Source organism: Lathamus discolor, chromosome 2 (assembly GCF_037157495.1).
Source record: "Lathamus discolor isolate bLatDis1 chromosome 2, bLatDis1.hap1, whole genome shotgun sequence".
Classification (NCBI taxonomy): Eukaryota; Metazoa; Chordata; class Aves; order Psittaciformes; family Psittacidae; genus Lathamus; species Lathamus discolor.
Window position 1 is genome coordinate 89,022,938 of NC_088885.1, and position 23,458 is coordinate 89,046,395.

Sequence of the window (23,458 nt, forward strand, 5' to 3'; positions counted from 1 at the left end):
TTCTGGCCTTCCAGCTGACCATTTATAAACCCAGAAATGCTTTCCTTAGTTTCTCTGCATATTTTGAGATCTGCTCAAAAGTGTAAATGACAGTAAAAAAAAAAAAAAAATAATTGAAGAAAGTGGATCTGACTGAAAGTATTATTACTTCATGCTGTTGTAAAAGTCTTTAAGAAGACTGACTGCTATTTGTCAATTTTCCCCCTCTTCAGCTTGCATCCCGAAATGCTGCTGAAAATTAAAATGAAATATTAAACCCTGGAGAGTTAGTGAAAAAGCCATGTCTGAAATTATTTGTAATCATTTCTGCTAACCTCAAAGGGGAAGATCTGCATTTGAGCTGCACATAGAAGACCAATAAAATCCGATTTAACAGTTGTTTGTTAGAAAAGTGGAAAGAATGTGAAACAGAAACACGTGCTACAGGCATTGAAAGGTCTTATAGTAGTGATGAAGAAATGAGCTGCACACACAGTACTTTGTGCTAGTCAGACTGGGCTTCACACAACTCCTCTTTGAGTTAAAGAGAGACCTGCAAGGCCCACTAAGCCTCACATAGGTTTGACTTTGCATGAGAAAACTAAGCCATAAAGTTCACTAAGGAAAACTTCCCCATCAAAGTGAAATGCATTGTGTCCTGTCAGCAAATGTTGTTTTGCAAATCCTCCCTCACCTGCCATAAGATGTTATTGAGACATATGGTTTCACACGCTACCAAGCAGCAAAGTTTTGCCAACGAACAATAATGCGCAGAACAAATATGTGTGGAAATCGTGAGATCATCTAATTAAAAGAAATGTTATTGTTTGCCACTACTTTTAATGAAATCGAGTCTTCACTGTCCGCAGAAGAGGCTGGAAAACAACCAAATCCTATTAGTGCTCATGCCTCAGAAATTGCTTGCAAAAGAAAGAAATTATACCTTAACTGGTGTTGAAAATCTCCACTGTATCTAAAAATCTACGTATGCTAATAGGATTTTAAACTAATATAATAAATCTATGGTTATATGTGATTCAAATTATGCCTCTATGGAAACAGGTGTTACTGTCTGAAAAAAAAAGTTTCCATTGTATTAGAAATATGGAGCCCATGACATACAATTAGCCATTTCTGATTTCACCTAATAAAGGGCATTAGCATAAATACACACTAATCCTTTCACTACAGTGGTTATACTTGAAAGCTTTACAAGAAATATGTTGGACATCCATCATTAAATAAAGCAGAAATGGACTTTGCAGTGGAATTAGTAATTCCCCGACTCATTCCCAGACCATCCCAAACTTAAACATAAAAAGCATTTTGCGTACACAGAAATATGTGAAAGACTTTTTTAAGGAACTACATCTCTGCTTATCCAATCAGGCAGAAAAGCCTGATCCTGGGATAAACATTTCTTTAAAGGTGGTATTTTCCACACCACTACATGCTTACCAGTTACACTAAGAACAACATACTGAATGAATTACGAGTGAATACGTATTACAAGGTTATTATACACTATTAAGGGGCTCTGGTAATATTAAAAGCCAAGAAAGCAAAGCCTGAGTGGTTGAGATGTCACTACAAAAAACTCAAATGGAATTTAAGTTTGTCTTTGTTTTTTTGTTTTAATGTTCTTTTATTAATGCAAATTAAAAGCCATTGCTCTTATTAGCTGCTGCTTTATTCTATTTTTTCCAGAACTTTTCAGTGAAATCAGTTACAAAAGATGAATCAGACATTAAAGGATTTGGGTGGTTAAGGGTGTGTCACCAGGTCTTAATTAAACATCCGAGGGAGATATCTGAGCCAACTTAAGCCAGACCAATCAGGTACATCCACAGTATGGAGAACGATGCCATGCAACCCAGGACTGGGAGCTGAATTGCCTCACACTAGCCTAACTTACTGCGCTCTTGTTAGGCTGGGCCTCCCTAACTCACACTACTTTGTGCTTTCCCTTCAATAAGTTTGTGACACATACCCTTCTGATACGCTTACTCCCATTCTGATGCTTGAATTCTGCTTCTGTCGAGTGTGAAAACTGCTGAGAAACTATGCTTCTAATCTCCTGCCTAAAATCCACTGGGATCCATAAAATTGGCAAATCTCTCCACCTTCATCAGCACCTGGATCCAATAGGTGCACTTAAAGCAAAACTAAGAAACCTGGCTGCACAAAAACTATAACTGCTAGAAAAAGCAGCAATGGTATTTCTCTCCTCTCTTGTCCTACCCTTGCCCCAAATTCAATGATTCAGTAAGAATATAGTAAATCCAGGTTCAAAACCTTCTTCTAGCTGAGACAAAACAAACTTCCCCCTCTCACGAGCAGAGCAAGATTATTCTCTGTTCTAGGACAGGAATATAAATTCAGCTAGAAAGAGTCTGAGATCAGGACACTCAACTGGGCAGGCAGCAAGTCATGTGGCTCCCCCAGTTCTGGCTTCAGGGACTACTTGTTTGCTGGATCTAACATCTGCTTAGCATAAAACATACAAAAACATCTCCGGCGCTGGCACTGGAACCCAGAGCTGCCACCGCAGTTATTTCGTTACTGGTCTGAATAGTTCAGCTTGCTCTTGCTGTCTCTTTCTGAGTCACTGAATATTTGGGTATTTTCACAAAAGGGTGCTTCCCACATCAAGAATACCTCACAGCTTTGTTCCAGCACAGCAACTTTTCTGGTTTTCTTTGCGAAGGAGGAAGTAGATCTCTCAATAAAGGTTCTGAGAGAGACAGAAGATCGGCTGGTATCTCTAAAGGTAGAGAAGAGAACTGAACTTGGCGCTCTAACACTTTGGCGCGCTCACATTTTGGCACTCTCACATTTTGGCTAACAGCGGTAGGTGGTAAGCTTTTAGAGTAAAAGCTTTAAAAGCCTAAATCTAGCAGCCGACTCAAGGTTTCAATCTTGAGTAGAGGCAGGTAGCAGACACAGAGGATGTGCAGAGTTTAACGTGCAGCTCCTGCTGTGCAGATTTCACTGGTTTGAAAGCCTGGAAAATCTGACTTCGGGATGCTTAGATCCAGTGTCCAACAGAAGCCCACACTGCTGGGTATTTAAAGCAGTCACTGCCAGGCGTACTTGTGCCCAGTTCTTTCTGCAGGTATGACCCAAACCCTTTCAATTCAACGTTATCCATTTCTCTCTGTACATCTCAGAACATTTCATGAGTGTATTTTCTTCAAAATGTTCTGCAAAAAACAGCCAAGGAACTGAAGTTTACAAGTTGTCTTTTTAAAAAGCAGCAACTTGAATACAATGTGTTGTAGTGATTTTTTTCTGAACCATGCAGTTTTATGTAAAGATGAAGGTTCTGGCAACCAATAACTATTTGAAAAACTTTTGATTTTAATAAAACCTTCATGGTTGCAAAAAAAATGTCTAGAAATGGGAACTCTACAAACAGCATTCACAAGTCAACACAGGGAAGGGAAGTCCACCCTAAATGATTTGTTTTCCAATCTCGTGATCTTAAGACACTTTTGTGTGGTGAGGGCAAGAGCTGACAAGTGATTTTTGAATGCATGAAGCTGGCAATCTTGTGGTAGTACAAGCTAAGCAGAACAGACAACAGGGGTCAGCCGACATGTCTCCTCACCAGATACTGGTTTTAATAGCTTGGTAACTTTACCATGCTTTAACCATAGATGCTGAGGCTTTCCATTCCAGGTGTCTGCCTCAGGCTTCCCCCCCCCCCCTTTTTTTTTTTTTTTTTTTTTTTTTAGCCAGAGTAGTTCAGCTGGTTCTGGGATGATTTTTTTTTTTTTTTTTTAATTTTCTAAACAGTAACTCCACAGACCTTCTCTTTGATGAGGTCTATCTGGAGCAAGAGATTGAAGTCTGGTGGCACTGAAACCACTGAAAACAAGGTCTTGCCTTCTCCTATCACATGTAACACATATCACATACATGTATATCACATATACAATAAGAATCTGAAGATATACTATGTGAAAGTACCTGTGATTCACAAGATCAAACACTGTTCGTATCCTGTAAGTGTACACCACAAAAGGAGGGGGGTACAGCTACATATCTTCAGCAGCTATAATCTGGATGAAATGCACCTCCACCATTCACCTAGTCTATCCCTCTGCTCCAAGGCAGAATCAAGTATGTCTAGCTCATCCTCTAGATATTTTGGGAAGTTCTACAGATTACATGATGATAAGTCTCTTTAATAACCTGCTCCCTTGTGAATCCTCCATGCAGTCAGATTTTTCTCCCCTTTCTAAAACCTGAGTTAAAGTTTCACTGCTGTATATAAAGCAATTCTTGTCCTGCCCTCTGTAGACAAGGAGGAAAAGTTGACTACTGTCATCTCTGCTACCGGAATTCTCTGAATCCCAGTCCCAAGCCAGTTGGCTTTGGCAAACCTTTCTTCTTACCAAGGAAAGTTAGTAGTAAAGTGATTTCTTTTTTTTTTTTTTTTCTTCCTCAGAGTATCACAGGATCTCAAAATAAAAGTAACTCTACGGTGATGGTGAACCTTATCCTGGGATATTTGGTATTCAATAAATCTATTTTTCTTCTAATTATGTAAACAGCTGCACAAATGAAAACATTTAACTATGTAACTATCCTGTATCTTCCTTAGTGGAATCCTCTGGCATCTAAGGGTTTACAGGCATGCTGTAACAAAAGACCGGGGGGTACAGACCAGTCTGACTTCGTATTTAGACAACTCTCCATACTCAGTTTGTTGAAATTCATGTTTTGCAAACAAAACCACAGTAAGCAAAATTGTTCCAAGGCCAGATCACAACCTACGCCTTTGACAGTGTACATAGATAACTCTGGGTAAAACACAACAGAACTGGATTTGACCCTGCTAGTACAAATAAACACATATAAACAACATCATCCTAAGCATTGCCAGGAGACCAAGAAGCAATAATATGAAAACAGGAATCTGAAGTGAATGGGATTGTTAGACACAACACAATATTAAAAGTAGATGACTGTTAACTTCCATTTAGATGACATGGGTAGTACTCTCATTCCTACTGCCCTAAACAATACCTGGCCATGTGAGGTGAAATCCTGGACAGTAGATGGTATTAACTGATCACCTGGGACCTGACATGGGTAAAGGGAAATCACATTTTCGATAGCTTTTGTGAAACTGTACTTGATTCTATTTTCCAGCCACTTCTGAACTGGGAAAGTTTATCATGAATGATATGTCCTGCCACCAACAAGGACATAAAAGTTAAGAGTACATTAAGACAAATGAGGCCCTGAAAAGGTAAATAAATTTTTTAAAAGCCTTTATAGGGAAAATAGCTGTTCCCACCATTTAAGAAGTGATTGCCAAGGTTACTAATGCACTAGAAGTCCTGATAACTTTTTTTGAACATTAGTATTTTTTTCTGGAACATGATTTTGCAATTATACAGGTGCCATGAAAATAAAATACCCCCCTCCAAAAAAAAAAACAAAAAACCAAAAACAAACAAACAAACAAAAAAAAAACCCCACCAAACCAACAAACCCATACACATATCCTAAACTTATCTGAAACTGGTATTTAAAATGCCATTGGTTTTTTCCCTGACAGTTTTCTTTATGTACATGTATAATAACAGCCATGACAGATTCATTAAGCAGAGAACTATTGCCTCGTTTTCAGTTCATTGATTGTGTTACGAGTACCACCTACATTCAAACAATTACTGAAGACCAGACGTTTTAGAAATGGTCCTGATGAAAATCCTCGAACGTTGCTGTGCTGAAGCCCTGTGTGAACTAAGGAAACCTTGTGCGATAAGACTTTGCGCTGAAGTTCCAAATCCTCTGATAAGTGTCCCTGGCTGTACTTCTAAATATTTTTTCCCAAGCTGATTTATTATATAAACAAAGTCCACTTCTGAGCTACACGTCATTCAGGACCTGGGATGTGTTTTTTGGTCTTGATTTATGAAAACATGAAGGCCCCCAAAATAAAAACATCTAATTTTAGTACTGCGTTCCAAATATCCGATTTCATCTTGATCAACTATTTGAGGATAGTGACACCAAGCGGCAAAGATGAGTTAAATTCCTGCAACACCCCCCACCCCCACCCCCCCCAGCTGTTTTACATTGCAGTTCTGTCTTTGGCAAACCAAAAGCAGAACACAGTTAACTGTGCTGCAACTTCCAACTCCTTTATTTGTATGTTGTGCTTATACACCAGTGTATTTCAAGAGCATTTGATTTGTGAAAAGTTAATCCATATATAAAGCTCATCTGCTTAGCACAAAACTGAAACAGATTAAGGGAAAAGATTTCTGCTTCATTTATAGTACTCCATTAGATTTCAGATCTTGTGTATGGTATAATGAACTACTGCACTCTTGAGGACTATCATGGAGAATTCTTTTCTTGCATTTTTACACTCTCTAAGGTGTTAACAAATTCTTCTTTTTTCACCTTTATTTTTGCTAATACTGTGAGTAAATGTCCTTTCACCTCAAGCTTAAGTGTTGTCTTTCCCATCTTGATTTTGAAAATCTGATTCCTCATCAACAATCCTAAGTATTTTTAGAAGCATTAATAATTCTAACAATAATTAGGAAAATATGGCACTGAGAATGGTTTGGTGGTTAAAAACTGAATATAACTTGTCCTTGAATAAATACTAAGGATCTCTTATTTCTTATACCTTTATTCTATTCTGTCCTGGGTTCAGCAGTAGCAGTTATTTTTCTCCTTCTTAGTAGCTAGTGCAGTGCTATGTTTTGCTTTTTTGCCCTGGGAACAGTGCTGATAACGCCGATGTTTTCAGTTGCTGCTCAAATGTTTGGTCTGGCCAAGGACTTTCTGAGCCTCATGCTCTGCCAGGGACGAGGGGAGGCTGGGAGGAAGCAGAGACAGGACACCTGACCCAAACTGACCAAAGAGGTATTCCATACCACAGCACGTCATGCCCAGGATGTAACTGGGAGTTACCCGGAAGGGCTAGAGTTGACTGCAGGGTTGGACAAGGTATCGGTCGGTGCTCGGCTGGGGGGAGTGGGGTGAGTTATCTGTTGCCTGTGCTGAGGTGTTGTATTCTCTTCCCTTGTTATTTCCTTTATCATTATTATTATTGGTGGTAGCAGCAGTGATTTGTGTTATACCTTAGTTACTAAACTGTTCTTATCTCAGCCCGTGGGGGTTGCATTCTTTTCGATTCTCCTCTCCATCCCTCCAGGAGCAGGGGGAGGGCAAGAAGGGGGGGAGTGAGTGGATGGGCTGTGCGGTTTATGGCTGACTTTGTTTAAACCACGACATATTCTTTCATATCCCCCGGTTTTCAAAAAACACCAGTCAATACCCAAATGGAATAATTACTTTTTTCTACAATTCAGTGCACATCACCACCACGTAACAATGAGGAAAGGATTTAAATGCCCTTATCTCAGTATTACTTCACAGGTTGCCTATTTCCTTACAGGCAAGAAGATTTTTTCCTGATACAGTCAGGCACTAGAGACTGAAGGCAATGGCAAACCACTTTCTTTTCAGAAACAGATATGAAACTTTGGCTTTGACACCTGCACAACGAATGCAAAATACTTTCAGATGACACAAAACAGTAAGCAGAAAGTAAATCTGATGAAATTACTAAAGAGGAGGACTCTACTGGATGACATTTTGCCAAAGTCCTATCCCAGCTCAATGAAACTTTTATATTACTATTATTTATATTATATTCAGATTGGATATAAGGAAGAAATTCTTTACGGTAAGGGTGGTCAGACACTGGAATGGGTTGCCCAGGGAGGTTGTGAATGCTCCATCCCTGGCAGTGTTCACGGCCAGGCTGGACAAAGCCTTGGGTGGCATGGTTTAGTGTGAGGTGTCCCTGCCCATGGCTGGGGTGTTAGAACTAGATGATCTTAAGGTCCTTTCCAACCCTAACTATTCTATGACTCTATATAATCAGCTCTAAACGTGTATTTCACATATATGGCTACATAAGACACCACTTATTTTAAATAGGATACTCAGTTCCATTGAAGTAAGTGAGGATATCTTTTGAGCAAGTGGAATAAAGAATTACTCCGAATGACCAAGGGTTTCAAAGTCTAGCCCATATGGAACTGCTAAACTGAATTTAAAAAATTGTAAAGTACTTCCATTGGCATTTCCACCTGAATTTAACTTGGGTTAACACAAGTTATCTATGCTAACTGTCTACGCCTAGTTTACAGTATTTTAGAGTTTTACATCTAAGAAGTCATAATTATTTTTTCTTGAAGCCCATCTAGCCTGTTCAAATGAAGGACCTTCTGTGGTGCTGAATGGATCCTGTTAAGACATTTATCCATCTTCTGCAAGTTTTAACAGAATAGTACTAAGTTAAAATGGAACTATGTCAACACATTCATTTAAGTATGCACTTACGTCTTAGCAGGATCAGTGCTCATACAAATAAAGGTGTCAAGCCAGGAGTGAAAGATGTCAACACTGAACAAAAGGGTTACATTGTTTTCGAAGATTATTTGCTCTTAAGAGCAAAGGGGAAAAGAATTAAATCTCTGGAATGTTCATGTAACTGAATAATGAGAAAACAGATTCCTTTGCTCCTTATCACTTGCGCCTTTAGGAGACAGTTCCATGTCCAGACAGTAATGAAAACTTTCCATCAACATCAAAGGAAAAAACCCCAGATCTTCATTTATGATTTGCCCATTAAGATTACCTCCAAAAATGAACTGAGATGCCTCTTTTCTGAGGAAAGCACTGAACACTAGTGTAAAAGCTAGTTCAGGCTATCTGCATTATCTTCGTATCCTCACTTGGAATCCCTCCTCTTCCTCTTCTAGTACTTGGGTATCAACATATTGAGATTAACGTTTAATGGCAATGAATACAAACAACAAGATTATTTTATTTTGGCAGAGCTTCTAATTAATTTTCTATACTTTAACCTAGAATATTTCAATTACTCACATCACCTTCTAGTAGGACTCTGTTAACAAAGCTGCCTCTCTAAACATTCATCTTTATAGTGTTACCCAAATTTTTAGTGTCATAAGCAGCTTTCCTTTTCAGTACTCTTTCATTATGAAGTCTTCACAGATTTGCAAAGTTAGGTTTTTTTAAACCTCACAGCAAATCGTTTCTCCATCTATTTCCCCCTTTTGACTTATTGATCCTTTTTATCTGGGATTTTTTCTCTCACTTTTCTATTTTTTTCCACAATTTTCTGTCACCTTCTTCTGTAGCTAGTTGGCTGAATGTTTTGCAGATCAGCACTACTTTTCCAAATGCCTGTTTGTGAAAGGGGGATTCAGACCTGAACCTTATATTTCAGGCTTCTATCATGTCATCAACAGAGTCTTCTCCAGGTTTTTAAAGTATGATAACAAAAAGGCAAGCAATTAAAAAAGGCAACAAAAAAGACACGCCATTTATTATGATTACCAATCCACCAGAACAACCTTACAAAGGTGTTCAGGATTCACACTTCTTTAATTAAGAAGATACCTAAATTCTCACAATTTAGTAGTCTGTCAGGCACTTAAAAAAACTTCCTAAATGTGGTTCACAGGATTTCAGTGGCCCAAAACTTATTGAAATACTTCAGGAAAATGATTTCTGTTATTTCCAGTATTTAAAAAAAAAAAAAAAAAAAAGTACTCTCCACCTCCAACCTACTTATGAAACAAATGGAATGCTGCCATGCTGCAGAAGACATGCAAAGAGATAAGTATGAGGTGTGTTTTTATAAAAGAAAAGCTCCCTTTAAATGTCACTGATAAGGCAAACATACTTTTGCAACATGCAGTACTGTCACTGTCTTACAGTCACAACACCTACATCCTTGGTTAAAATACCTTTTGCTCACAACCACTTAGAATTTAGTGTTGAAAGAAACTTTATTTATAGTGAAGCTCACAAGTACTATTTGAAGACAGCACATTGCATTTTAACTTCATCAAGATACATGAACAGTGTGCTCACGTAACTAAGCCAGCTAAGAAGTAAGCTATTTCTACTTGGCCAAGCATCAGGAATAGCAGTGGGTTTTGTTTATTTAAACTGCAGGATCTAATTGGAATGCAATAGCATCTACAAGCTGTGTTAGTACTTACATCCAAGCTTCCTTCACTTGTAGATGCAGAACTAAAAGCATCCTCCTCACCACAATCTCTGTTCATCCCCAAGTGTTCTTCTGTCTGCAACACAAACAAGTATCCTACACAGCAGCAGCAAAGGAAAGAAACGAGCAAACCCATGCCAGAGCAAAGCATCAAACCTCATCACAGAACCAAGACAAACACTCTGAGTAGTGCTGTAACTGATTGCCGAGAAACTTGGAAGTAGTCTGAAATATTTCTCTGATGTAGGCAAGGCCCTAAGAAATCCATCAGCAGAAAGATTTAAGAACAAGAATACAAAGAAACAGAACAATTCTTGGGCAAGGAGAAAAACAGGTAGTTAGCAACTTGTGTATCACCAGGGACCAGACCTAAGTCTCTGCTATACCCACAGACAGACAGGAACAAGCAGAGAACTTCTTTCCTGACCCTTGTCAGTGATGGGACTGTTTCTGTGCACTACCATATACCCTACCTAATTAAGCCTACAACCCATGACTGTCTGCACAGGACCTCTGCTCTACTGGATTGCTTAGCAGTGCCAATTTGATTTGGGTATAGCCTCAGGCACATGACTACATTTCACATCAAAAAGATAGAGAGTTCATGCCACCTTTATGGTTTTTATGCCAGCTGCAGGAAAACAGAGAGCAACTGATCCAGCATAAAATTAGAATGGAGAGAACAAGATGATACCTGATCTGGCATTAAGCCTGCCAGTATAAAGTTAACCAAAGAAATACTTTCAAGAAATTTGTATCAACCATGAGAACAGAACTCTGCTTTCATTTTATGTCAATGTTTTTACAATATAGCAGAGTTTCTTTCAAGAAATTAGATCTAGTATATTGTCGTACCACGATTATTGCTTTCAGGAAGTTAGCTGAAAAAGAAAGCATTTGTGTGGGCATGGAAATCTGAGCATAGGCCTGTAGCATGCAGTGACACCTGATCCAGGACACTTAGCAACACGGGCTGATGTTTTTCTTCCCTTGCAAAATAAAACTGCCTTCCCCTTGTAAATGCCTGCAGCTCTGCAGTGGTACTACCGTGCAAGACTTCGGACAATTCTTGCTATCAAATAGTTCTAAAACACAGACTATGCATGACCGCATACAGGCGCACAGAGAGAAAGCATCACTGCTAATGCAAACAAAGAAAATAAAACAAGAGGAGCCAACTTGTCTTGTGGAGGAGTAAAAAATGTAAGAATAAGTGTGAAGAGCAGAGTTTAGGAGCTCTGAGCCTTATTTTTCAGTGCCCTGAAATCACTGGGCTTCCCATCATATAATCCCTTCATAAACCTACCAGATCCTTCTTTTAAGAGCTTATTTAATTTGCCCTCATTCTGTTAAGTTCAGCAGTTTCACTGCTGTTTTGGCTGGAAATCTTCCGCAGTACCAAGCCAGATGTATTATGGCCAGTTAACATCTGCTAGCTCCTGTGTGCTGCGCTGTTCTCCAGTTTTCAGTAACCCTTCTACCTATTTGGGTTCAAACTCCTAGAGGTTTGTACTGAAAAGGTAACAATGACATCCTTGCTGGACTAAACCAAGTGACTGATTTAGTTTCTTTTCCTACAGAGTATTTGCCATCTGAAAGTAAGAGTCCAAAAAAGGAATGACCAAGAAAAGTCAATTAACTTGTCAGAACTAGTAGCAAGAAAAACTTATACCTTTAGCTCAGATTTAGAAGCTCACGCACTTGTTTGCACAGTTGCTACTTTTCCCCAGGTCAAATACTACTTGTAACTTGTTAATTAATCCTCAATATCCTTGGCATCTAATAAAATTAATATTTTTAAAATCCTCAGAGTATCACCTCCTTTGTCTTTGATTAACAAGCATGAAGAAGAGAATAATAAAAAAAAAAAGGAGTTTACAATCTTTCGACAATCACTCTGAACTCAGGTGTGAGAAACACACTGCAGTAACCACAGAATTGGGATGCTTCATAGCAACATTTTTTTAAGGTTGCAAGCATATATATTTTTACAAGTTAAATCTGAGCTGCATCGGGAGTTAGAACTCCAAGAGCACACAGCTCATACCAAAGTTTAGGAATATGGAATCAGAGAACAAACTGTAGTTCAGAAACTGCGTGCTGTAGTATATTCAGTTCGTCCAGAGAAACTATAGCCCTGCAGCATGCTCTAGACGTTCAAGCTGAGCTCCCTTGCTTACCCAATTGTTCCAGGCAGATACAGCATTACTGCTTCAGTTATGCCTTGGTTTCCTTCTAAAGCGGAAATAATTTTAGTACACAGGATAAACACTCTGAAAAGGACTGACTTCCTATCTCATAGAATACAGTTTGCATGTGTCCTTTATAAGGTCTTAAGAATAGCTGAGCATTCATGGCAGATCAGATTTTTCAACACAGTAATTCCCAGCGTCCATAAAGCTATTCCCCTGCAAAAGCACTCCAAATTCAATCATAACCAAAAAGGCAGACTACTAATAAAGATTTTGGGAAGTTTTCACATTTTTAAAGACACGACTGAGAAGACTGGAAGAGTAGATGAAATGGTGGTCCATTAACAAACATGTGTTTCTTAGCATCAGTTGATCAGGCACACATTTTATATTTTCACTTCAAAAGCCTTGGAGGGCTTTTTAAAACTAGACAGAAGAAAACTCCCTTTTTACTTTTATATCCTAGAGTATGGAATACTTCAGAACCAAAATCAGTTGACACTGAAATTTTTAGTGAAGGATGCAAAAAATATGAACGCAAAAGTCCATTGGTGTTTTTCTTCAGTTAAAAAGTTTTTCTGTATTTAATTTCTGTGATGACTGACAATTTTTTCATAAAGGCACCTTAACAGCAGAGAACTGTTTTACACAAAATTTCTTTTCTTAATTTTCCAACTCAAGATTAAAAACAAAGTTAAAAAGGCCTATGTGCCCCATCAGATACTAATACTTCAGTTTAGTACTGCAAGTTATTTCTTCTACATCTGATTATTTGGTTTTATAGATTTGGAGATGGCAATAGCATGACTACACAGAAGTTCTAAAGACACAAATGCATAAAACATACTATCATCCACAGACAGTAGAGTTAATAAGACACTTCTACTTGATATCATAATTGTTGTGTATTATATCAGTTCTTTCATAAATATATTTTGTAATCCGAGCACTATGAAGTGGACCTAAGTTGCTTGAAACTCCTGCCCTTTGTTAACACCTACTAAACCCACAGCATTAACAAAAAAAAGTAAATGGTAAATGTGACTGGCTGCTTCAATAAACAGCTGAGATCTCCATCAGGCTGCACTAATTAAACATCATTTATGCACCTGCTAACAGATTACTCCTTGGAGGGAGGGAGGACAAAACTCACCCATAAACACCATCACCCACAGACATGATACATCTGAAAACAATTCACTGTAGTGAGGTAGTACACAATTGAATACTTACCTTGCTGCTTCTTCTATCAGCATTAAACAATCCCAGAAGTCTTGTCTTTTCTTTTTCTATTGCATCACTGCTTACTGAAGTCTTTCGACTTGGTTCTGAAACAATTATAATGGAATATTTTTTACGTTTCTGAAATAAAGATTCAGAAGATCAGAATTTTAAAACATCCTGAGTTAATGCTGTGTTTTTATGAACTGGAGATGTTATGAACTGAATTATCCAGTAAATGGCAGATCCTGCACTTTCTTTCTCATCAAACTTTTGCTGTTCTGAAATCTAATGGAGGATAATTGAATAATTTAATAAACTGTAGTAAGCTTTCAATCACAATTTAGTAATCATTAGAAGACAAAAGTTCCTAAGTCTTCAGAGCTGCTGGTTAGATGTCTCACTAAACACTCTTGGAGTACTCAAAGACCTTCAAAAAAACATAATGGTGAATTGATGGTTAAGTATCCTTAACAATTCACAGGGCTGACTTAGCACAGTGAAGTTCATGGAAAGACTCTCCACATGGATCTGGATAAAGTTCCGGAAGAGGAAAAAGACCTTTTATTTGGAAAAAAGGTTCTCCTTACAACTTAGGCCAGCTGGTTGTACTCCTTTTCTCACCTTGATGCTTTCAGTTCTGGATGGAAAAGACATGTGAGTTTATATGCATTTCAGGTGGTAAGTGCTCAAATATGCACGTCCTCCTTGAACTAGCTGAGGGACTGAATGAATTCTCAGACTGTTTAGTCTCCCTTCAATTTCCCCCACACGAGCCAAGCAAAATGGTAAAACCATGCATTACAGGGAACAACCACTGGTTTGATATTCAATGTACAGACTGTAAAGTTCTCCTACTTCTTTTAGTGGACATTAATGCTATAAAGATTTCTCCCTGGCTCGCAGAGTATCAGAGTATCCCACTAGCACACAGAAAGTTTAACGTACAGAGAAAAACTGCTTTCTCTTGTAAATATTTGCTTTTTTTAGTAGCAATTAGGAAGCTAATGCAAAATGACTTGTTTGTTGACACAAAATAAAGTTTTATTTCACAAAAAAGAACACCTCATCCCAGAAGTCCCGTTAACTGATTTTCATTTCACACAAAGCACATGATTTTCACATAAATAACTTTTGCATATCAACAATGTCAGGTACTAAGAAGGTGTTAAGAACATACAGTAGCTCAAAGCACAGCAGAAAGGTAAAGGTGATGAACCCAGAGGAAAATAAGGAGAAACTATCCTTAAGAAAGGCTGCAACTCCACTGAAAAAAACATACAGCAATAAATTAATACCTTCCTCGAATCCTAGTGCTGCCTATACTCATTCACCAGCAACTGATGTTTTTCTGCTCAGAGCTGGGCTGCAACTAAATGTGGATCATGATTCTCTTACACAGTCTTCACCTATGAACAATAATGATGAAAGCCTGGCATAAGCTATGTCAATAGCAGCTGTTCATCAATATTACCATTGAACATCGTGTACTACCAACAGATTGGAATTCATAACCTATAATCTCAAAACAAGGGACCTTTATAAATCTGTATCAATTTTTCTTAAATAAATACAGTAGATATTCTCTCTAGTACTATGCTTTGTACAAGAAGAAGCCAAAACAGGTAATGACAGAAGATTAGAAGGAAAAGTACTGGCACTAGTGAAGCCAAGAGATAACAGGCCCTCAGGTAATATGTGCTTGCTAGTGGAATTCCTTCCTTCCTGAAAACTTAAAGAAGTTATCTACACTTTTATTTTATGTTGTGTTTACTAGTGATGCAAAATAGTAAAGCCAATTAAAAATAAACCATACCTTTCTTGAGGATAATTAGAGCAATATATTATAACATACTTAGTGATGGAAAGGATATATGCATTTCATGTTTAAATAGAAGCAGAAGCACCAATGCAACCCAATCAAACCCCACCTACCACAGCAATTCAGAAGTCAGAATCAACTCAGAGTTATTAAAAGTATATACATGAGTTTGATACTAAAATGCTTCACTGCATGTAAACTGAATTCAGTGGAAGATCTCGTAGATCTCAAAATATTATGTATTTGCTACTACATAAATCTTTAACCTGAGAGACTTCTGAAATGTTAGTATTTCTGAAATTCAACTAGTCAGGCTTTAGGTAACCTGAAAAGGCTTGGAATCTATAAAGAAACACATCATACCACAAAAAACAGTTAAATGACAGGACTTGTTAATTGCTGGCATTTTAATGGCAATTATTGAAGAAGCAGTAGGCACAGAAGCTTGTTTTTTCTGACCGAAAGCACAGACATGTAAACAACACTTTGCAAAAAGACAACACAGATCTAAAATAGCTTGTTTCTCTACAGCATTTTACGCAACATTCTTAAAGATCCATCTACCAAACCCACATTAAACACAGTGTGAAGGGAAAGACAGTTTTCCCTCAGCAGCATTGTACTGTACCTCTATAGTTCAGAGAAGGTTCAGACTGAGTTTTGGATGGAGGAACTGGAAAACGCAGGCAAGGAAAGGACAAGAGAAGACATATTAAAGTTTAATTCGCCTCATAAGCCACAATATTCATTAATTACTCCTAGTGCTTGTTTTCCTAAATATTACAGAAAAAAAATGTTGACTGACAATAGACCTGCAGAGCTGCTCCAATAAGCAGTTTAGGAAGCGTTTGCATTAATTCCCTTGTGAAGTTGCTTCAACTGCTAAATCGAATTCCGTAAGCAGGTGGCAGCAGAGCTTGCCTTTTAATATTCCTTCAGCCCCTGGTATATCGGTTTCAGGGAAGAGAATAACGAGCCCAGGCTTTTCTCAAGCCAGCTTTTACAAGCACAGCCTATGCTTTCAGCATGTCTGATGCCTTACTTGCCAGTGGGAATGTGTTTTAAGAATCCATCTGTTCTGATAACTAAACAGACTGAACATCTACTCAGTGCACAACTCACACCAACGGCTGCTGAAAACAATGGAATTATCCCTCTTGGAGATTATAAATGAGAACGCAGAAGGAGGAATTTGCTGGAACAAAGGAAACTTTCTGTAAATTTTATGTGTATTTACCAGTGTTCTCATCAGACACCATGGGGCAAAGTAAAGAGGACGGCAGAAAAGGCTGAAATATACTCAGGATAAGGGGAATTTCACTATAATGAAAGGCATACTGAAAGGTTAAAAAAGAATAATATATATATATATATATATATAAAAGCTGATGCAGAAAGCAATTTAGATAATTTTCTGCTATAAATTCAGCACTGAGGTAAAGTCTTAGTTTTGACTGCATGGGCTACAACTGGATTCGAGGACCAATACTGCACTAGTATATATACACCATCGCTTTCATTTTAAAGGAAAAGAGTTTAAGGAAGGCTTAGGGTAATTACTCTAGACATTGTCCTTGAACTATGCTGAATGAATCCTGTTGAATACTCAGCATGTTCACTACATTGCTCCAAAATGGCTAGCTTAATTACAGCAAACATATCTTAAGAAACTAACATGCAATTGAGTTATGACATGTTGTCAGCCACTTTTTTGACCATCCTAACAATTCAAAAGAAAAGGAGACATTTGGTTTACTTACAAGTCTAAGTTCATTTGACTTACATAGAGATAAAACTGTCACTTACTAAAGGAGTTTGAAAGAAGAGACAGAACGTCAACATAAATAAGTAAGTATATAAATAAAAAATAAGCCTGCTGCTCAGCACCTACAAGACTGACATTACCTAAACAATAAATAAGTACATTTACTGTGCTGGAAGTGATATCAATAGAGACAAACTGCAGGAGACAATTTTAATGAATATCACTTTCTGACCTCAAAGGAAGTAGCGCTTGTTGAAGTGCATTTTTAAAGCAGGTGTATTTTAAAGCACATGGCATAATTATGCTATTTGAATACACAATCAGGCTGATAAAACTCGAGTCCAAGAAGCTGCAGCTATAATATCGTCTATGAGAATAGAAAGTGAGAATGAATAAATGAGAGAACATAATTTTAAATACAAATACCTCTTAGCTCCTCTTCACTAAACCGTCAATAGCTTTGCTGCTTGAAGGAACTGTCTATGAACCTGTCCACAGCCTGCTTCTCATAAACCCTAGTCTGTTGCCTCTGCCTCTCAGCTTCCGCAGCTGCCATGACTATGGCATGTTGCTTTTTTTCCCCTCCAACTCACAGCACGGGTAGGTGACAGCTCTGCCTGGACAAGGCCCCCGTGTTATACACACCGGTACTGACAGCAGCTCTAGGAGGTAGAAGAGCTCCTCCTTTTGCCCTGCCCCAGGCCAACCTGCACCCTGCCAGGGGACAGCCCAGCCTGGCACAAGGCCCAAGAGCAGTCAGGGATGTCTGGGCACACTGCTGTCCTGCCTGCCGCTCCGGGCACGGCTCACTGAACAAAGTCAGGCAGCTCTCAGGACTGAGATGTCACTCTGCTGTTTCACCTGAGCCCCAAAGCAACAAGAGCACAAATGTTTTTAAGTTGCCTATCATATTATTAGCACATTGCCTCCCTGCAGTGACTGCTTTCAGTCTCAGCTCACCTCTTTTTCTGTCCCAGGCATACAGCTCCTTTATCCCCAGCTCCTCCAAGGACTTGGTAAGCTCCAGCTCCTCCCCAGTGATGCCATCTCGCAGAAGAACAATGTGCTCTTGACTGACTTCACACTTCTCACAAATAGCTGGGATGATGTTGTGGAGAGGCACCTCCGGACTAACTCGAACTACAGCCTTCTGCGTTTTCAGGTAGTTCACTACCAGCCTCACGGATTTCTGCAGAAACAAACACAAACTCTCAGCCCTCCCTCTGTGATGGCTAGGCTTCTTCTCTAGTGAGATCTAGTGAGAAAGGCATTAGGGACCTCCATATTGTCTTGACTCCTAGGTAAACTTATCCCACATGCATGCTATTAAAAATATTATTAAAAGAATAATAAATTTAAAAAAAATAAATCTCAGAACTCCTCTGTCACTAAGGAGACACTCACAAGAAGCGGCAAATAAGGAAAAGGAATCAGGCAGATGTAATCTGTGAATGTTTACAAGTATCACTCTGAAAGGTATGGCAGTCTAATTACATATACTGATTCAGCAAACATATTTGGAAAATGGCTACTTCTGAATCTTCACAAGAGTTTGAAATACCTTTTTTAGCAGTAAGTCTTTTCCCCTATCCTCAATAAAGGATGGCAAACGAAATACCACCAAAACCCTACCTTCCCACCATACAATCTCACAACCCTCACTTCAGCCACTACTGCAAATTTCAATCACCACCGTCTTTAATAAAGGGTCTTTATAAGAACAGATTTCAATCTATTCAACGACATGCAATGTAACATTTTGTCTAAATGCTGGAGTCCAGACTGTCACCTGCCAGACTGCACTGAGACCAGTTATGCTAGGAAAGCAGGTTATAGTCAATCTCAAGCGTTTGCCATGTGGTTTGAAGATGCAAAAATTGGAAGAATTGCCTGAAATCATAGGAATGAAATAATGTTTCATTGCACCATTTTAGCCCTACAGAATACCAACCTCGGGGACCCTTGGCAGAGGTCGTTTCACCTTCTCTTCAGGAACCTTCTCTTTCAGAAGTACCGTCTCTACGTCCAGTGCTCCTATCAAAGTGTTTGGCTTGTAACTCAGAGGTTGCTGGGTTCCTGAAGACTTCAGTTCAAGGCTATGTTGGGATGGATTTAAGCGATACTGGCTGCATAGATCAACCAGGAGATCCATCACAGCTTTACTGTACAGAAAAAAACATTTACCGTTAGTGTGAGAAAAAGCAGTAGCTAAAAAATCTACCTGCTTTTTAAGATGGGAGAAAAAGACAACACAAGCTGAGGATGTGTCACTAGTTAGCCATCTTTGGGAGGGAACAGTGCTAATGCTTTGAAATGCTAAACAGATCAGATAAATTGTTAGGAATTAAATATACTTGCACTTCAGTGTGCATTTATGAGCTGGCAATTAAGTATTCGCTATGAGGCAGAAAACAGTGCCAGTAATAGTACTAACAAATATAAGCCAAAAGCAGACAAAGTGCATCTTAACAGCTAAATCCATGCATTAAATTCTCCAATTCAAACCCTGTTCTTGTACATGAAGACAAGATACAAGTATGTGATGCGCTCCCAGTATGGTAAACTCTACCTAGATTTGAACTATCACGTAGCACATAGCACAACTCAAAATGGAACATTTAAATTTGGAACGAAAGGTAGACAGGATTTTTTTTTTCTGGCTCTACAACTTGAGTTCCCTGAATCCATTTGACCCCAGCAATATTTCTAAGTACAAGTGACCCTTTCCATATTTATTTTGGTAAGGATATTAGCATAAAAACATCTGGTTTCAAGTATTCGCATCATCAAGAACTCTTACTGCAGATGTGCTTCTTAAACCATGAAGTTAAGAGTCAGTCGCTGCCTCTCTCTTATTCCACACCTCTGCAGGGAGGTACTCCACTTTATGTCACTAACTCAACATTCACTGAAGATTGATACTGCCTGACACAGCAAGATATGAACCATGTTCTTACACACCCCAGAAATCCTCTTCTACCAAGGGTGTGTTTTTTTTCAATCTTCCTTCCTAAAATTCCATCCAGGATCAGAGAAAACAGGTTTAATAAATCTGGAGGTTTTTTTCTGAAATGTTTTGGTTTCATTAACTAATACCTGTCATCAACAACACATTATAAACTGAAGAACAAAATATTTACCAGCCATACCTGAAGCCTGTCATCTACATGAGATATTTTTCTTCTAGCAGAAGTGAAACTAAGTGCATAGCCAGCATATTTGCCAAAGGAACTGGCATCTCTTCTAATGTGCAAACTGGAAAAACTGTACACAGAATCAAAATACAAGCAAAAGCCAAAGATGCAAAATCTTTCATAGGTCATTGGCTACCACCATTACACCTGTAATTCAAGAACTGCCCCTCAACTGCAAGCTGTTGGCATCTGAGAAACTGCTGCTGCCCATGTTCTTCTATGTATATGCTGCTGGCCAACAAGTGCTCAGTAAGTTGGTGAAGAACCCTGGAGAGCTAACGGCAAAGATGACATGAATGGAAAACAAAAGAAGTCCCTTATTAACAGCTGAAAGCCTAAAACATATGTAGGTGACAGCTCTTCCCACTCATGAGACAAGAAAGGATCTTCTCTACAGTAACCTATTTCAAGTTTAACTGAGTTACACAGTGTGAGCTGAAAAAGTGCCAAGGGTGGAAATTCTGAAATAGGTGATTGCATTGAAAAAACAAGAAGGCAGTGAGAAGATGATGACTGCAGATCAAACAAGGAAAACACGTCATTAGTATCTATAGGAGGCTTCAGAAAAACAGAGCACTGTGGTAACTGCTAACATAGAGAGCATCTAAATAGAAACGTGTAGTATCTAAATTGAAACTGTACCAGGTCACTTTGTGATAACTTATTTTGGCACTGTTCTCAAGTTGCAAATGTCTGCATTTCATAACCATGTGCAATTCATGTAACATACCACAAATCAAAAGAAACATTTACACTTTCTAAGTCTAAACTATAGGAGAACCCCACCTACACCAATATTTACATGAATATTCATTCAGCTGTGCAGCAGTCAGCATTTAAAAAAGTGTCAGTCCGCCTGATACAGATCTTAGCTTGTCTGTTTACAGACATATTTCGTTTAAACTAAAATTTGCATGTGTTTTTTTCCCCCAGCCTTATTACTATTGTTTCAGACAAAAGCAAATAACCTGTCAGAACCGCAATACATGGTGTTTTATGTGCTAGACACTTCTATTTAAAGTGGAATGTTAATATATTTCTGTGGCGCATAATATTGTGATAATTCATGCAAATTTGGACAGTTATCTTGCCTCATGTAAACTACTTTATTAAGAACACTTTTTTAAAAAAAGATCAGCACTTTTTTGTAAATATAGTTCATCAAAATAACAGTTTGATTCCATGCACCTTCCACTGAAACTATGAAATATGCTCAGCGGCAACAGTACAACTGCGAGATTAGAATCCATACCAGCCACCTGAGAAAGTAAGTTGCAGACAATCACCCATGTTGAACAATCTTTTTCCAGACAATGAACAATTTAAAAATCCAGCCAAATTTGAAGTTTCATCTTACTGCTGATAACACAGCAGGTGTGTTTTAAATATAACACTTAAGGAAGTCTTCAAGATCCCATCCTGAGCCATGCTGCTCACAACACGCAACTGCTCCATGAGAAGCATCCCCAGGCTTCGTCTGTACCATTCAGGAGTACAAACTAAGCAGTATCTCTGAAGCTTTTGAAACAACTTCAAAGTGAATAGCATGCTCTTTCCAAAATGTAAATTTGGGAAAATAGTTTCCTCGAAACTTCAAAAGGATAGAAAAAAATTTGGGTGTGGGGAAGAAGGGAAGAGAAAGGAGGGAGACAGAGGATTTCTACAAACATAATTCAAAATTAATGCATTTCCAGAGAAGTAAGAGGTATGGGAAGTCCTTGCAACAAACTTAATTCTTATATCAGATTTCAGTTTCATCGACTTGAAAAATTTTCCTGTACAGTTTGATTTTAAATAGAAGTTTCGTTTTAAGTAATTCTATGTATATGCCACACACAGAAGAAATCCACTAAACACAGCAAGAGAATGGTACTGAGCCATCTACTCGTCCAGACCAACTATTCTTTCTAACCTCGGGCTGAATATAGCTCTTGTAAGATGCAAAAGAGTCATTCCTTCATTTGCTTCCATCCTGTTCCAGACTTATCTGCACTTTATTTTAACCTGCTTTTGAGACCTGGTATTTTTATTTTTTTATATTTATTTGTATGTAATTATTTTTAAAAATTCAGGCAGGTCTGATCATAAAGGATTAACTCTAAAGCCAAAATGAGTAAGTTAAATGCCTCCTGCCTCTCCAACTACTCAGAAACACATTACTTTCTTGCTTTCATAAAATGTTGCTGAAATTTTGGCTAGAGAGACCAAACACTGTGACAGACATCAAACAATAATGACTGATATGCAAATACTCCAGCACAGCAATAAAACTGGAGGATGAACCCAATTTAATATTCAGACAACTATTTTTAGCAAAGGAGAGTACTTTCTGTTCTCATATTCTTTACTAAGCTGTTTGACATTTAACACTAATTCTGGACAGTAAAGAATAACTACTTTGTCAGCAACATTTATCAGGCTGAAGTCACAATGAAGTATGAGCACATCAGACCACTTGTGTCCTGTTGAGAAAAGACAGCTACAGTTTAAGGGGCAGAAAGCAAACACGTTGTTTTGGGTGTGGCTTGGCCTGATCTCCTTAGATCACACAGAGAGATCTATTTTAGAATACAGCCTTGTACATCTAGGAAATAAATATGTAGGATAAATTGTACTCTATCAAGTGACACTGACTTTCCTCTTACCTTCAACTTTCATGCTACAAATGTCCATTAAAAATCTCAAACTGGAAGAATCTTCTTTATTTAGGTCAATGCCAAACACACATTAGCAATCTAAAGTGACAAGTGACTGGAAAAGAAACGGTAGTGTAAAGGGGCTGACATGAAGTCTTTGATGTTTTCACTATCTTCATTTAAAAACAGAAAATAGTCATTATTATCTTCTCATGCTCCAAAGCACAGCAGGCACTTCATGGAAAGATAAGAAGTCTTCCTACACAACCAGCAGTTTATACACTAAATACTGAGCTATACTACATATTTCCAAAATCTGGAATAAACTGTTACAAGATAGCAATAAACTCATAAAGAGAGACTGTCAGCTTGAGTTAACTTTTATAAATAAATCTACTTTAAAATTCCAGATTACAATAAAATGCCTTTAAACAGCACACATTTTCTTGTTTTCTTGAACTACTTTTCTAGGAAATTTAATGACAATTTTCTACCCTGTTGCTGATATTTATAGGAACTTTCTTTATAAAAAGCAAAGTAAGACTAACAACATACTGCTCTG

The 23,458-nt window shown here is 38.2% G+C and overlaps 1 protein-coding gene across 9 annotated transcripts in view; it reads right to left on the reverse strand.

The window, feature by feature from the left end:
• The window catches only part of COBL (cordon-bleu WH2 repeat protein), a 164,619-nt gene that overhangs the window by 94,869 nt on the left and 46,292 nt on the right, over positions 1 to 23,458 (reverse strand). For 5 of the 9 annotated variants that reach the window (XM_065667729.1, XM_065667722.1, XM_065667721.1 and 2 more), the window contains exons 3-7: positions 19,018 to 19,228; positions 18,027 to 18,255; positions 15,930 to 15,974; positions 13,492 to 13,586; positions 10,059 to 10,142 (exon numbers count right to left, since the gene is read on the reverse strand). In XM_065667729.1, coding sequence (XP_065523801.1) covers positions 10,059 to 10,142; positions 13,492 to 13,586; positions 15,930 to 15,974; positions 18,027 to 18,255; positions 19,018 to 19,228 — 664 coding nt within the window. The remainder of the gene's footprint in view (positions 1 to 10,058; positions 10,143 to 13,491; positions 13,587 to 15,929; positions 15,975 to 18,026; positions 18,256 to 19,017; positions 19,229 to 23,458) is intronic. The other 4 variants (XM_065667728.1, XM_065667730.1, XM_065667725.1 and 1 more) reach the window with 3 other exon arrangements.